The sequence below is a fragment of the Dipodomys spectabilis genome, unplaced genomic scaffold (assembly GCF_019054845.1).
Source record: "Dipodomys spectabilis isolate Male_0828 unplaced genomic scaffold, ASM1905484v1 ptg000162l, whole genome shotgun sequence".
Lineage (NCBI taxonomy): Eukaryota > Metazoa > Chordata > Mammalia > Rodentia > Heteromyidae > Dipodomys > Dipodomys spectabilis.
Window position 1 is genome coordinate 390,221 of NW_024870839.1, and position 16,410 is coordinate 406,630.

Below are 16,410 nucleotides of genomic sequence, written 5' to 3' on the forward strand. Positions count from 1 at the left end.
GAATAAAGGTAAAGGAATAAGAATGGTGTTTAAGAACATATGAAAAACTAGCTGAAACCAAGCAGAGGATAAAGGCACTACAAAATACTCAATTAACGGAATTAACTTCAAATGATATTTTCCCTTTACAATGAAGTGCATTTTAAGTAGTGTGTGTTGTTTCTGAGGCATAAACTCAGGGCCTGGGTGCGGTCAAGACGTGTGTGTATGTGTGTGTGTGTGTGTGTGTGTGTGTGTGTGTGTTTCCTAGGGCTCGGTCAAGATGTACGTGTGTGTGTGTGTGTGTGTGTGTGTGTGTGTGTGTGTTTCCTAGGGCTCGGTCAAGATGTACGTGTGTGTGTGTGTGTGTGTGTGTGTGTGTGTGTGTGTGTGTGTGTGTGTGTGTGTGTGTGTGTGTGTGTGTGTGTGTGTGTGTGTGTGTGTGTGTGTGTGTGTGTGTGTGTGTGTGTGTGTGTGTGTGTGTGTGTGTGTGTTTCCTAGGGCTTAGACTCAGGACCTGGGTGTAGTCCAGGCTTGTGTGTGTGTGTTTCCTAGGGCTTAAACTCAGGACCTGGGTGCTGTCCAGGCTAATGTTCTACTATTTGAGTCACAGGTCTATTTGTGACTTTTTGGTAGTCGACATAAGAGTCTCACTTAGGGCTGGGAAGTTGGCTCAGTGGTATAGCGCTTGCCTTGCATGCCTGAGGCCCTGGGTTCCATTCCTCAGCACCACATAAGCAAAAAAAAAAAGCCGGAAGTGGCGCTGTGGCTCAAGTGGTAGAGTGCTAGCCTTGAGCTGAAGAGCTGAGGGACAGCGCCCAGGCCCAGAGTTCAGGCCCCACGACCAGACCCCCCCAAAAAAAAAGTCTCACTGACTTTCCTGCCTGGAAAATTGAAATGATTCCCAGCTTTCAGCCTCCTGAATAGCTAGTATTACAGGTGTGAGCCAGCAGCACCAGACTTAAGTGTATTTTTATGAAGTGAAAAAGATAATCATAAGAAATCATTTGGTATATTGAATCTATTTTAAATTTGCTTACATAAAGAAATGACATTTCATTACACTTTATTATTGCTAAGCTTAGTGTTATGAGATGAAGATATACTGTAATAAAAAGATAATATTTGATACACTAAGTCTATTGTATATTTTATAGTATTTGTACTACAACAATATGAAAATACTTTAGGACAAATTCAGAACATACAGATTTAACTTTATTTTGTTATTGTCACTCAAAGCTTGATTGTAGAAAAAACATTAAAATTTTTTGTAAAGTTTTTTATTATAAAAGAATTCAACAGTGCAAATATCCATTCTTTCATAGGTTTACACCATATAAGTTTAAATCAATCAGAAAATGTTCAATGTGGGATCTATACAATATAACAAATAATACAGGACCCAATAAATCTATATTTCACTATTTTCAGAATCTAAGCTTTTGCTGTATACGTATCCAAGCATCTCTGTAAGTCAAGCTATTAAGCTTTATAGCTAATATTTTCTAAAGAATACCACTTTGAAAGAACTTATATTTTGAAGCTGACACAAGCTGGTAGTCTCTCCTGAACTATGTGCAGAAAACTCATTGTATTATCCCCTAAGGTAATAGGCACCCCCCCAAGTGGAACAATACACATTCACCAAAGTACAATGTTATCTTTCCCCATCCAAAAATTATGCAATGAAATAAGACCTGTCAACCACAGCTGACTTAAGTTTCAGGAAAACAACATTAGAGAATTGTAACTACATTACTTTCCTAGTCTCACCTTCAGTCATTAGCAGGTGTTTTGTAGGCCACCATGCTATTCACTTTATGGATGGTGGTAGTAAAGGAACGGAGACGGACTTCCTCAGAATTTGTAATGAACTGAGGACCTGACTCCTCCCACTTTTCAGGTACAACCAAATCTTTGTCTGTATAAATCAGCAAATCAAATGAGCCTATAATGGAATAAGAAAATATATGAGTGTTCAAAATAAAAACAATCCTGTTTGTCTCACAGGCATAAAAAATAATTTAGCTTGGTTTCTAATCATTAATTTTCTTCAAAAAAATTCAAATCCACAGACAAAATATTACGCACGTCTTATTTTATGAAAAGAAATCACATTTAATTTCAAACCATTAAAATACAGTAAGTTTAAATTTTAAAAAACACAAATACAATAAGCATATAATCACATAAAAATATGAATGAAAGCTACTGCTTGTTATAGTGCTCAGAAAAATGTCTAGCATATAGAGAAGGCACTTGGTGAGTAGTTTACAAGTAACTAAGAGCTACCAAGAACAAATGAAAAGCAAGACCCACTCATATTATATAAAGTAATGTAGGGGCTGGGAAGGTGGCTCAGTGGTAGAACGCTTGCCTTGCATGCATGAGGCCCTGGGTTCGATTCCTCAGCACCACATAAGCAAAAAGAAAAAAGCCGGAAGTGGCGCTGTGGCAAAAAAAATAATAATAATAATGTACAGGAAGTAACAGTGAAAACAATCACAAAAATGTTTAACTTGGTGCTGTGGAATACCTTTCTTTTGTAGCACTTTACTTTTTCTAGTTTTACACACACACACACACACACACACATACATATATAAATATACATACACATTTATAACATGATACTGATAATAAAAATAATTAAATAAAGGAGATATGTAATACATACAAGCAACTTCTAAGAGGGGTAGGAATGTCACTGTTGCTGTGATCTGTCTGATCACTGAACGGATTTCATCTTGGATAGCTTTCTGAGACTTTTCTCTGGGAGCACTATACAAGAAACAAAATGGATTAATTTACTTTAGGTTCTAACAAGGTATTTAAAACATAATGAGGAAAGACCTGATTTTTCAAAAGTAAAAAGGAAATTAAGAAATATCCTGAGAACCCATAACTTAGTAGGTATAATGATACCTTTTTAATTGTGAAAATACCATACAGAGGGGTTACAATTACATGGGCAAGGTAATGAGTACATTTCTTATCAAGCATTGTTGCCTCCTTCTTTGTTTCTCCTTCCCATCTCCCACACCCCCATATCCCCCACCCCACCCCCCGGCCAAAGTTGTAAAGTTCATTTTTCAACATAAAGACTTGTACATCTCATTGTTTCAATGGGTCCACCTGTATCCCTATTTAAACAATTTGTTTTTTTCCCTTCCCCTCCACAAATTATACCAACATCAAATACAGTGAAAGCAAGGGTTATACCATGGGGGAAGGACATACAAAGGAACAAAGAAATCATCTTATATATAAGTTAGAAACAATCGCAAGAGGGACAGGGAAGGTGGCTCAGTGGTAAAGTGCTTGCCTCCCATGCATGAGGCCCTGGGTTCAATTCCTTAGCACCACATAAGCAGAAAAAGCTGGAGGTGGCACTGTGGCTCTAGTTGTAGAGTGCTAGCCTTAAGCTGAAGAGCTGAGGGGCAGCACCCAGGCCCAGAGTTCAGCCCCCACAATCACAAAAAAAAAAAAAAAGAAATAAAAAAACATTTGAATACTTATCTTGGGGTTCATTTCACCTAACATCAACTTATCTAACCTTTTCTGCTTGTCTCAGACATATACTAGTTATTGCAAATAAGGGAAACCATGGGACCTGGGCCATGCTTACTTCACTTAATTTTTTCCAAGTCTATTTCCTAACATATGGGGCAATGTCATTCTTTCTGATGGAGGCATGACATCTTTATTTTTTAATTGGTCCTTTCAAGTCATCTTTTAGGATTAGTCATAGTACCAGGACATTTAGAATAATATGATTACAAAATTTACCAACTACTTCAAATTAGAAAAACTTGAACACTGCATGATAAAAATAAACACTATTTATTAAACTAATAAAAATCATTCAGCAGTTAGTAATGACTGAATGTCTAATATCCTATTGCCTCTGATAAAACAAAATGTACATAAAATTATTTTTATAGGCTAAAAGCTTCTTAAAATAAAGGTTTTGGAAACAAACTACATTTACTGAGAAACAATTCTGAGTTTACATAAGAGTATGCCTAAGAAAATGTTAAATATTAGTAACAGAATGATGGACTTTGGTGTGCTATTTTTAAAAGTATATAAAGTATATAAGCTCATAGCATTGAAGAAAGTACCGTCAAATGATATCACAAGTTGGAGAGAGTCTATGATCACTCTCTATAGTTAAAAGTATCTTTTGAGTAACTGAGCAATTTCATATACCATGTGTAGCTTTGCATGTATTGCCAAAAATACTCAAATTCAACATTCACTGACTAAAGACAAGTAAGTACGTTAAAAATAGTCTATCTACATTAAGCAATGAGAAGAAACAAGAGCATAGAAAATTTACCAGAGAAACAAACTATATATTAAATATCTCATGCAATTAGAACTTATATAGCAATGAAAACCAGTTTTGGAGGGAAAAAAAAAAAGAGCAACTGAATTCATACTTACCTGTCGTCTTTTGCAGTCTTGTCACACTCAATATCAAACTGCCATCTTTCAAGGACCTCACCACTTTCAATATTTGAGATGACCACTACCAGTCTCTGGACAGAACACTTGTACAACCAATCTGCAATGCATACACATTATCTTTTGTGGTCTACTTTAATTGCAAAACAACTCTTTTCTAGCGTTCTACTTCCTATCGTTAGCAAAATTCTACTACTGGTACTTTAAACAGCTTCTCAAAATTTATCCTATCAGTAATCAAGCTTATTTTCAAATGTCCACTATTAGTAGCAGATGTGTAAAAAAGGAGTCCACTGACTCCAGGTAGTTAATGAGAAAACTGAGCAAAAAGTAATGAGTTCATAATGTAACCTTGAAAAAATGAGGAAACATTACATGGTAATGTCTTAGAATTTACAGGAGTGGTTATGAGATTAAGAGTATCCTTCAAAAAAAAAAAAGAGTATCCTTCAATTCTGACTTATATTTATGTTAGACTTTTGTGCTATTGAGAACAATAGTTTAGAAGACCATTCTAAATTTAGTTTTTAAAATGAGTACAAAGTATCTATAGGATAGTCACAAAAAGAAATAACTAGTGGATATACAGATCTGTAATGAAGAAACATGAGTTAGCTAAAAGCTGGTGCTGACTACAGAAAAGTTGGTAGTGAAGCTATACACGTCAGATACCTAGAGATGGTACTCAAAAGAGAGGACTTCTGCCTGAATCATGAAATATGAACAGGAGACAGCAATTCTTAAGGGATTAAAACTAGAGAAAAAACAAATGGGAATAATTCAAAGTACAACAGGCACACACATAAAATAGAAACAATGTAAAGAAAAAGAAATGAGTTCTAAACAAACTGAATATTCTGCCTGTAGGGATAAACAATTCCTTAATTTTAACCAAGATTAAAAGATAGAGGTTAATTAAGATGAAAACACTAATCGATACTTGCTTTATATGAATGATTATAGATCATTAATCAGTCTATTTTGGATATAATTCTGGGAGAAGCAAGGTGGTTTCCTATGGATGTGCTTCCTGTTTGTCCTTGAGAGTAGAGTCTGCCTTACCAGCATCAAAGCTCTCATGGTCAAAGCTAGGACATGAAATTCACTTAACATGGTGGATAGAAAAATGTTGCCACATGACTTTTTTTTTTGGTACTTTTTAAACAATTTCTTTATTGAGATTGTGATTATATAAACTTCACAATATGCCACATGCCTTTTAACAAACAGGTAAGGAAACCACATTAAACAGCCTAGCCACAATGTCATTAATAATATGGTTGAGAAAATCTGCCCTAGAGAATAAATTTAATTTTTCTGTGCCTGTCTTGAGATTCAACTTACGGTGGAGGGAGATTCAACTGAAGATATGAAGGAAAGGAAAACATTAATGGCTATCACTTGAAGGAGAAATACCAGCAGGGCATGGTGTTACACACCTGTAATCTCAGCTATTCAGGAGGCAGACAACTGAGAATTTGAGGTCAGCACAAGCAGTCAGCTTGACCCTATTTCAAAAAACAAAATACAAACTTGCCTACCATGTATGTGACACTGGAGTTCAATCCCCAGTACCACTAAAAGGCCTTTGAAACATATCTTAATGAAAATGCAATGAAAACTACAACTGAAGGAATAAAGTTGCAAAGAAAACAAAAAAAGTTTCTGAGGGGAAAAGAAATTTCTGAATTAAAAAATGAAAAAACAAAAAAGGCAAAGAGGGACTATTAGTGTTTTCTGGAAGACTAAATGGGGAAAAGCATCTTACAAACAGAAAAATTAGAAATGAGAATTCCGAGAGAAACATAGTACCTGGTAGAAATTCTAGAAGAAATAGAGACTAAGCACTGGTCCAACAAGCAATACAATATCATGAGCAAAAAAAACCCAAAAAGTTTCAATACTAAGACAGGCAGTATGGAAACAAATGGAATGAGCTGACACATAGTACTGGATGTTACCATTTAGTAAACTGTTTTCAGTTTAGTCCCCTAGTTGAGTCTAATTTTAGTTTCCTTGATATTACTCTAATGACTACAGATGTGTTTCAGAAAGTTTATTACATAATGTTAAGAGCATAGTGTATATTTTCTCAGATAATGGCTGTCGTCACAACCAGAGAAGTTCAAGCTTGTTGCTTTTGAATAAATTAAGTTCAATGGCCTTTTTCCCTTTTTTTCCTTTTGGTGCCAGTCTTGGGGCTTGAATTCAGGGCTTGGACGCAGTCCCTGGGCTTTTTCAAGGCTAGCAGTCTATCACTTGAGCCACAGTTCCACTTCCAGTTTTTTTTTTTGGGGGGGGTGGGGAGGGAGAAAGATGGAGATAAGAATCTTACAGACTTTTGTGAGCTAGCTTCCAACTGTGATCCTCAGATCTCAGACTCCTGAATAGCTAGGATTAAAAGCTGGAGTCATTGGCACCTAGCTTAATAGCAATTCTAAAAGACTTGATAGACTGTTCTGTTAGGACTTTCAAGATTCCTAATACCAAAATAGTTGTCCCACTGACGGTACAGTGTAGCAAAGGCTGCCATTTCTTTCAATTTCTGTCTTATCTGCTTATCTCCCAATTCAGAATCATTATTTTGAGATGGCAGTTTTGTACCTATACACAAGAGCTGCAAGATGAGCGCTTCATGAACCTGAGATGCTTGAAAATGAGGATCCTAGAACATAACACAACTCAAAAGTATTTCCAGTGATTAAAAAATACCTTTCAGTTGTTCCACCACACTGTTAAGATACTTTATGAGCTCGGGATCAGTAGTTACAAGCAAGGTGAGTCCATATTTCTGCACTCGAGTGAAGGTTTCAGATGGATATATGCCACGCTGATATAAAATGCTGTTGATGCCAAAGGCTGGAAGAAAGAGTATGAAAGCTGTAAATCGTCAAACACCTGTTTATAGGTCTTCCTGAAAGCAGAGTATAAGGGGCAATGAAAATAACATTTTGCGTCGAAGGTTTTGAAAAAGGCCTTTGCACTTACGTAGCATGAAGAAAAAAGAAAATTAAAAAGTACATTAACCTCCCTGTAATCTAAATTCAGCTTTGTGGGGCAGAGGATGTCAGAACAGGCCTAGGCTCCCCAAATTGGCGCGGGGCCCCTTCCCCTCCCTTTTCTCCTCCTCCTCCTCCAGGGTCAGTCCCAGATACAGCTGGCGGGAGGGGGTGCGGCGCCGGCCACACCTGAGTCCCGCCCAGGCGCAGCTGGGCCCTGAGAACTGGGGTGCTGGGGAAGTGAGGGGCAGGGCCTGCGGAGGCAAGGGTCCCGCGCACCAAGCTTCCCTCCGACCCGCGCCCCTCGGGGTGCCGCGTGACCCCTGCGCGGCCCGAAGCACCGGGCCGCGCGACCACTTCCGGGTCACCTGGGCCGGGCTTGGGGCCTAGCGGGCCGCCCGAGCCCCGTGCTCCCCGCCGTCCGCCCTGCGCGAGGTCTTACAGAAGAACTCGGCCACGATTTCCGCACTCCCGCGCAGGGTGATGCCTTGCTCCCGGGAGAGCTGCAGCGCCATGGTGAGGTCCCCGCCGACAGAGACCCCCGCACGCTGGCACTCCGCAGGTCACGACCGCAGCGGGCGCCCCGCACTAGCCCGCCACAGGATTCAAACTAACGTTATGAGACGTTACTGCGCAAGCGCGACGCATCGCCAGGCCCCGCCCTCACGCTGGTCGGTCCCGCCCTTCGAAGCTGCGTTTCCCGCCCTCGCCCGGCGGCACCTCTGCGCAGGCGCGGCGGCTGTGTGGGCCAGCGCTCTGGGTTCCTGGGTGGTGGAACCTCGGCAGGGCTTAGGCGCGCTGCGTGTGTGGCTGATCAGAGGGGCAAAGGTGGAAGGGGGGAGCCGTCCTGAGGCCTGTGCTCTGAACAACCAGGTAGCACCGTCGCTGGAGTTTCCCGCTAGTTGTGCCTGACGTGGCGCCAGTGACCCCTAGTCACTAAAAAGATGCTGCATCCATGGCAGCCACAGCCCTAAGAGCAGGCTTGCCCTGTGCGGATGTGGCTTTCCTGTTCCACGATTTAGAGCCCTCCCCTGCCTTGGTTAGGCTACTGAGAATTAGGGTTACCCCCTCCAAAATCATGTGGCCATGATTTCCTGTCTCAAGTTCAATGACTTCACCCTAGGGTCAGAAGTAGTTAAGGAGCAGGTGCATGATTAATGCTCCTGCAACTGTGAATTTTATTCCCAAAGCACCTGGGAAAATCACTTTGAAGTCTGATAAGCTGTAACTACCACACATATTGCTATTTAAATATACAAGGAATGTCTGAGTGTTGGTGTTCTATTATTGTTGCTTAACTACTTCGCATAAAATTAGCGACTCATAAAACAGCATCCACTTATTATCTAAGTGCTATGGAACAGAAATCTGGTCATGGCACAGGGGCGCTCCACCAGGTCACACAAGGCTGAAATCTAGAGTCCGCAGAGGGACCTCATCTGAATGTTTTAGTTCTCTAACAAGCTCCCAAATTCCCTTTCTGGCTGTTGGCTAGAGGATAGTGTTTGGGCTGGTCAGGAAGCCCTTCAGTAGGCCTACTTGCACTTCCATTCGCTCTGATTTTAGAGAGACTGCTGTCCCTTTTAAGGGCTCAGCTGATGAGATCAGATCAAGTCAGATAAATCTGTCCACAAACTTAGTCCTGGAATTGGTGGCCGCTCTCAGTGGCAAAGAATTATACAGAATGTGCTCACAGGGACCAGGAATTGGGAGAACCTCATAGAATGCTGCGGGTCAAGGCATTATTTATCTGATTTCGGTCAGTTTCATGAGTAAAATGTGTAATGGGTTGACAGCACAGAAAGATCTTTAAAAATAATCTTTTAAGTATGTTTGTGTAAATTACATCTGTTGTTAATGATTGATGTTAAGGGGCAGTATGGAATAGGGAGGAAGAAGTATCCATAGCTCTTTCTGTAGGGTGCTTGGGTTAGGGCCAGAATTCTGGCTTCCCTGTAGTAGGTCTTGGACCTCACCTTTCTCCACAAAACACCCTACCCCCACTGTTTTTTATGGGGGTGGTGAGAGAGAAAGCATGTACATGCAGATTCTGAGGCTTGAATTTAGGGCCTGGGAGCTGTCCCTGAGTTTCTTTTGCTCAAGGCTCCACTTGTGGCTATTTTGGTAGTTTATTGGAAATAAGAGTCTCACAGATATTCCTAGCTCTGATGGCTTTGAACTGCTATCCTCAGGTCTCAACCTCATGACTCTTTCTGACTTTTAAAGAACCTTTATGCTAAAACTCAGCAAAAGAATTTCTTGGATTTTATTGTGATGTCATTTGTAAATTATCTGTAAATGCAATGAAGGTCTATATAATAATGACTAATTGGAAGATCCTAAAAATTAAAAGGCTAGTAAAATGTGTATTTTCTATCTGTAGAGGTGTTACATACTTGTACTCTGAGGAGTTAAAGGAAATAGATCCAGAAGGTATGGTAAGAAGTTTGTAATAAAGTTTTATGTAAATCTGAAAGCAATATAGTTTTGTGTGACTAAAGAGAAATCAGAACCATGAGTTTGGCTTTTCTGGCTTCTGCTTATCTTGGTTACCATTTTTCCCATTATAGTCATACATTTCATATGTAATGGTGGTCCCACAAAGTTATATTAGAGCTGTAAAACTTATCTCATCTAGTATTTTTTACCACACCTTCCCTTTATTTATACTTTGATGGTACTGAAGTTTGAACCCTGGACCTCAAGCTTACTAGAAAGATGCTCTACTAAGAAACCATGCCTCCAGCCTTTTTTGTACCAGGCTGGGGTTCACCTATTTAAGTTTGCTTTCATAGCTGAGATGGCAGACGCACACCCCAATTCCTAAGTTCTTCTGTTTAGCTGAGTCTTCTGGACTTTCTTGCATGGGCTGGCATGTAATGCAAGCCATCCTCAGCCTCCCTAGGAGGTAAGAGGATAGATAGGCCTGTGCCACTGTGCTCAGCCATAGATTAAGGAGGATGCTTTTGAATTTCTGCCTGAGCTGGTCTTGAACCACAATCATGAACCTACTGTTTGAGCCCTCAAATAACTGGAACTAATAGGTGTGAACCACCAGTGCTGATTACTATGTATTTTCTATGTTTAGATTTGTTTAGTTACATAAAAAATGGTATTACATAATATTCAGTACAAGTTTATAGCCTGGAGCAATAAGGCCTAGGTGAAGAGTAGGTATGCAGCTAGATTTTTTAGGTATACCCTATGATTTTTGTGTGATATTTGTTATGCAAGATGAAATAACAACACATTTCTTATAACATTATCCACACCATTAAATGGAGCATTGGTTACGTTCTTATCTGTCTCCTCTTTTTATTTGGACTCTATCTTGTCCATATCTGGCTTTCTGTGATTGTTTTGCCCTGTCTAGAAGTTTTATTTCTATCTGTTTAGATTTCTGCTAATATTCACAGTCTTTCCTAATGTTCCGTAATCCTTCACGACCATCTCCGGGACCACGTGGAGGGAAGCAGACATAGGAGAAAGCCATATTTCCCAGGAAGGGAGCACAGAGCATCAGTCCTATCCCAGTGGAAAGTGAGTCTGGAGGCAGGTAGTGAGGTAGGTGCCTTCGAACGTGGGTCTGGGTGGAGAGAGGGAGTGGCGGGCTCTATGGTGGGAACTCTAGGACAGGGAGATGCTCAGGTCTGGGGGAGCTGAGGACCAAAGGTGGGGATAATACTAACACTGCATATGGATTTCCAGATATTCCTTTTTCTTCTTCACACGCCACTTGTTGGGTTCCATGTGTAAAATATAATTTAAATTAAAAAAATACTAACTGTTCTAAATAAATTTTCTCTGACATTATTAAGGATTTGATCTACAGTATTTTCATGGTAGCTTATAGTGCTACTTCAGAGAATTTTTTCACTGTTAATAATTATGTAAAATATATGCTGTATTTTCTGTGCAAAAATGAAGTCATAACAAATTAGTAAATATGAAAGTAGATTATCATGCAAAAAGTGCAAGACAAGTCTCTGTCTAGGAGACCTCACACCAAAAGAGAGTTTTAATGAATTCACCACAAAACAGTTATAAAGCATAAGTGAGGAAGTATTTTGATCTTTTCTCATGGCTTACTATTCTACATTAAATTTGTTGTTTGTTTTGGTTTAGGACAAACAGCCTATTGACACTGAGTAAACCAGTATTTACTGGCTTAATCTCATTGATTAATACTGTCAAAGATATAGGTAAGTTAAATTTTGGTTATGTTGTTATTGCTAGTTGACCTTGGAGTATATCTAAACTGGAACCTCCACTTCTGTTTTTCTTTAACAGCTGTAGTATCTATGATGCTATTTAATAAATTATAAGTATTTATTGAGTACATGGTCATTTTCATATTTGTCTAGGGAAATGTCATGGAAAATGCAAAACATGTTCTGGTGGGAGAAGGTTGGATAGATAAGGGAGGCCACTTCCAGAGAGTATGGATGATGCATCTGTGTTGACTAAATTGGAAAAAAACAGGGCTTTCTAGAGTTTCAGACATGACATTTCTCCAGTGTTAATTTAGTAATAGTTGTAGAATGATGGATGTGTACAGGTCAGTATAGAATGGCAGTCTTTTTTTTAATAAGTTTTTTTTATTGTGAAAATATGGTACAGAGGGGTTAAAATTACATGAGCCAGGTAATGAGTGCATTTCTTATCAAGCATTGTTGCCTCCTCCTTTGTTTTTCCCTTATCATCCCTGACCTCCCATCTCTATGACTATCCCCCCACCACCAAAGTTGTAAAGTTCGGTTTTCGACATAGCATCTTGTGCATTTCATTGTTGCAGTGAAAACAGGGGTTATACCATCGGGGAGGGACACACAAAGCAACAAAAAAAAATCACCTTATAAATAGGTTAGAAACAATAGCAAGAAAAAAAACCACTTGAGTTCTTATCTTGGGGTTCATTTCGCCTAACATCAACTTATATGACCTTTTCTGCTTGTCTCAGACATTTACTAGTTATTGCAAATAAGGGAAACCATGGGACCTACGTTTCTTTGGACCTTGCTTACTAGAATGGCGGTCTTTAAACCTAGGTTTGTGAAAAGATTCTGCAAATCCCTAGCACTTGTTCCTTCCTGTCCCTTTTCCCCAGGATTTGAGCCCACGTTAATAATCATTAATGGCAGCTGACTCTTAAGCCAGTGATATATGTTGGTCTGAATTGATATATGCTGCAAATGTACAGTATGAGATTTCAAAGACTTAGGACAGATTTCAAGAATGACTTCCTTACATAATCTTACAAATGATTTATGGTTAGTCTGAGTTTTATTATCTTGCTAGTGGAAGACAGGGGGGAGAATCAAAGTTCCTGTTTCCTTTTAAATTGTATACATTTGAAAAAATGCTGAGAAATGCTTATTTTAAAAGAGTCATTTTTGTGAATCTTGGGTTTTTTTTTGTTTTTTTTTGTTTTTGGATCCGGTTGTGGGGCCTGAGCTCTGGGCCTGGGCGCTGTCCCTCAGCTCTTCAGCTCAAGGATAGTGCTCTACCACTTGAGCCACAGCACCACTTCCAGCTTTTTTCTTTTTGCTTATGTGGTGCTGAGGAATCGAACCCAGGGCCTCATGCATGCAAGGCAAGCACTCTACCACTGAGCCACCTTCCCAGCCTTTAAAAGAGTCATTTTTAATTAACAGATTTAGGCTAAACATTTTTACTGGCAGTTAGGAATGATAGAGTTTTATGTAAACAGAGAAATATTTCCAACAGCCAGAAGATGGCAATGTTTGCACGTACAATAATGCCTTTTAAAAATTCAGCTTGAGAATGATCTTCAATTCAACATAAGATAAGGGCAAGCTGATATTAATAGTTCCTATTTGTAGCTAAGGAGTACTTCATAATGAAATGTTGGATCATAATATACTTCAGAAATATATCATTATACACATTTAGTGCGCAGATATGCATTTTACACGTCTGATATATATGCACAGATACATATACTAAAAATACATGCATGTGCCTATATATGTGTATTAACATTTAATTTCATATTAATGTGCTCTTATGTAGAAAATGAAAATTTTTTACCTAATTGAATTATTCTAATAGGCAAGAATTTTCTGTCAAAATTATTGTAAATCTCATAAATAGTAGGAAATATTTGTCTTATTGTAATTTTAATGTCATTTTATGCTCCATTTCTTGCTAAAAATGTCATTATATCAGATTGAAAATTTTTTTATCTTTAGAAAAAAAGATTTTTCACAAATCATAGTGTTTATTTAGTAGAGATTATTTTTCATTTTATGCAAAGGAATTAAATGAGAAGCTTTCTATTCTTATTACTTAAGGGTAATGTTGTAGGTGAATATATGTGTGTATATATATATATATATATATATATATATGTATACATATTCTCCCCCCATGGCTTTAATAATTGAAGTGTATAATGTGCATTTCTTACAGCCCTATTTTTCCATCTTTCATTTTCCTCCAAAAGGCTCTTATTTGATACCCAAAGGTAACATCTTGATTTTAAATCGTGACAATTTTACTACTTAGCAGAGCCTTAAAAATTCAGCAACTATATTTCCATATTGGAGAACTCATAATATTTAATGATCTAATTGCATGCACACGATATTAAGTTTTTGTTTGTTTGTTTTGGGTTGGTTGTAGGGCTTGGAATCAGGGCCTGGGCACTATCTCTGAGCCTCAGTGTGCTCAAGGCTAGCACTCTAGTAATTGAGTCACAGCACCACATCTGGCTTTTCCTGAGTAATTTATTGGAGCTAAGAGTCTCATGTACTATGCTGCCTGGGCTGGCTTTGAACCACAATCTTCAGATTTCAGCTTCGGAGTAACTAAGTGTGAGCCACCAGTGCCCAGCTAAGATTTTTATCTTTAGTAAGCAATACTAAATCTTGAAATTAATATAATTATAAAATATAAATATATATTCTTATTATGAAAAACTGTATTTCCTATCAGAAAGCACTATGTTTTATTTTAATATTTACTATAATTTTATCATGTTAATGATATATAATCACTTCGTCATTTCCTAGCTCAACTATGTTTAGGTATCAAACATTATAATTTAAAAGGTAGATCATCATTAATCTTCACTGAAAATGCACATACACACACACACACACACACACACATATACTCTGGGCTTTTTTGTTTGTTTAGTGACAGTGCTGGGGCTCAAATTCATGGCCTGGGCACTGTCCCTGTGCTCTTTTGCTGAAGGCTAGAGCTCTACCACTTGAGCCACAGCTCCACTTCCAACTTTTTCTTTTAATTTATATTTATTTTTTTATTGCTAAAGATACTGCACAGCGGGGTTACAGTTACATGAGTGAGGTAATGAGTACATTTCCTATCAAACATTATTACCCCCTCCTTTGTTTAACATCCCTTCCCCACCTCCCGAACTCCTCCCCTCCCAAGTTGTAAAGTTCATTTTCAACATAGTGTCTTGTATGTCTCATTGTTACAATGGGTCAACCTATATTCTTATTTCAGCATTTCGTTATTTCCCTTCCCCTCCTCCCAAATTATAAAAATATATATACAAGATGCAGGGCACCAGAATCAAATACAGTCACAACAGGGATCATACCATGGGGGAAGAACATACAAAAGAAACAAAAAAATCACATAGTACATTAAAAACAATAGCAACGAAGTAAAAAACCTCTTGTGTCCCTATCTTGGGGTTCATTTTCCTTAGCGTTATCTTCTGTGGTCATATGTACATAGCTTTTGACCTTGTCTGCTTATCTGGTAAGATTGTCCTAGACATATACTTGTTATTGCAAATAAGGGAAACTATGTGACTTAGGTTTCTTTGGATCTGGCTTACTTCACTTAATATAATTTTTTCCAAGTCTTTCCATCTTTCCATTTCCTAAAAATAGGGCAGTGTCGTTCTTTCTGATGTAGGCATAGAATTTCTTGATCCATTCATCTACTGAGGAGCATCTGGGTTGGTTCCATATCTTAGCTATGGTGAATAATGCTGTGATAAACATAGTTGTGCTGGTAGCTTTAGTATGGCCTTGTTTGTGATCGTTTGGGTGAATGCCCAAAAAATGAGATTGCTGGGGCATAGTGGAGCTCTATGTGGAGTCTTTTGAGGAACCTCCATACTGCTTTTCAGGGTGGTTGAACAAGTTTACACTCCCACCAACAATGCAGTGGGGTTACCTTTAGGCCACATCCCCTCCAGCATCTGTTGTTACTAGATTTCTTGATTATAGCCATTCTAACTGGGGTTGTTTTGATTTGCATTTCTTTTATGGTTAGAGAAGTTAAGTATTTCTTCGTGTCTATTGGCCATTCTTACTTCCTCTTCAGAGAGTCTCTCTTTTAAGTCTTTAGCCCACTTGTTAATGGGGCGTTTGTTTCTTTGGGGACACTTCCAACTTCTTATGTTTAGTTGGAAGTAAGAATCTCAAGAAAGTTTTCTGCCTGGTCTGTCTGCAAGCCACAATCCTCAGATCTCAGCATCCTGAATAGTTAGAATTACAGATGTGAGCCACCTGTATCTGGCTATATGTACACATCTTAAAATACAACTGAAATTCAGGGTAGTTTAGAATAGGGTTAGATATGGAAGCTTTCCATACAAGGCTTCTGAAAAAGTAATAAATCAACATCCTGTTAAAATAAACAGAGAAGGATTTTGTGTGTTATTTTGTTAAATTTATTATTTCGTTTTATTTAAATTTATTTAATTTATTTTAATTATTTATTATTGCATGTTATTAGGCATTTTGCCGGTAGTTCATTTTAGCTTGTTGTTTCTAAATGTAGGATTATTTTTATTACTTCATATATCAATACAGGTGAATTTATTCTGCTAAACTGCCAACTACTAATAAAATTCTCTTGAATGACAAAGTAAAAACATTTTGAAAGAGTTTATATATTATATAATAACTTTATATTTTTCAATACTATTTTATAAAACATTTATGAGAAT

General features: G+C 38.2%; 1 protein-coding gene across 1 annotated transcript; it reads right to left on the bottom strand.

Moving 5' to 3' along the window:
• Positions 1 to 1,175: 1,175 nt before the first annotated feature.
• Positions 1,176 to 8,060, bottom strand: Mad2l1 (mitotic arrest deficient 2 like 1). Its single transcript, XM_042692975.1, has 5 exons — positions 7,894 to 8,060; positions 7,165 to 7,311; positions 4,432 to 4,552; positions 2,660 to 2,763; positions 1,176 to 1,930 (listed from the first exon to the last, which is right to left on the bottom strand). The coding sequence occupies exons 1-5, from the start codon at positions 7,964 to 7,966 to the stop codon at positions 1,758 to 1,760; spliced, it is 618 nt and encodes a 205-aa protein (XP_042548909.1). The 5' UTR covers positions 7,967 to 8,060; the 3' UTR covers positions 1,176 to 1,757.
• Between the last annotated feature and the right edge of the window lie 8,350 nt (positions 8,061 to 16,410).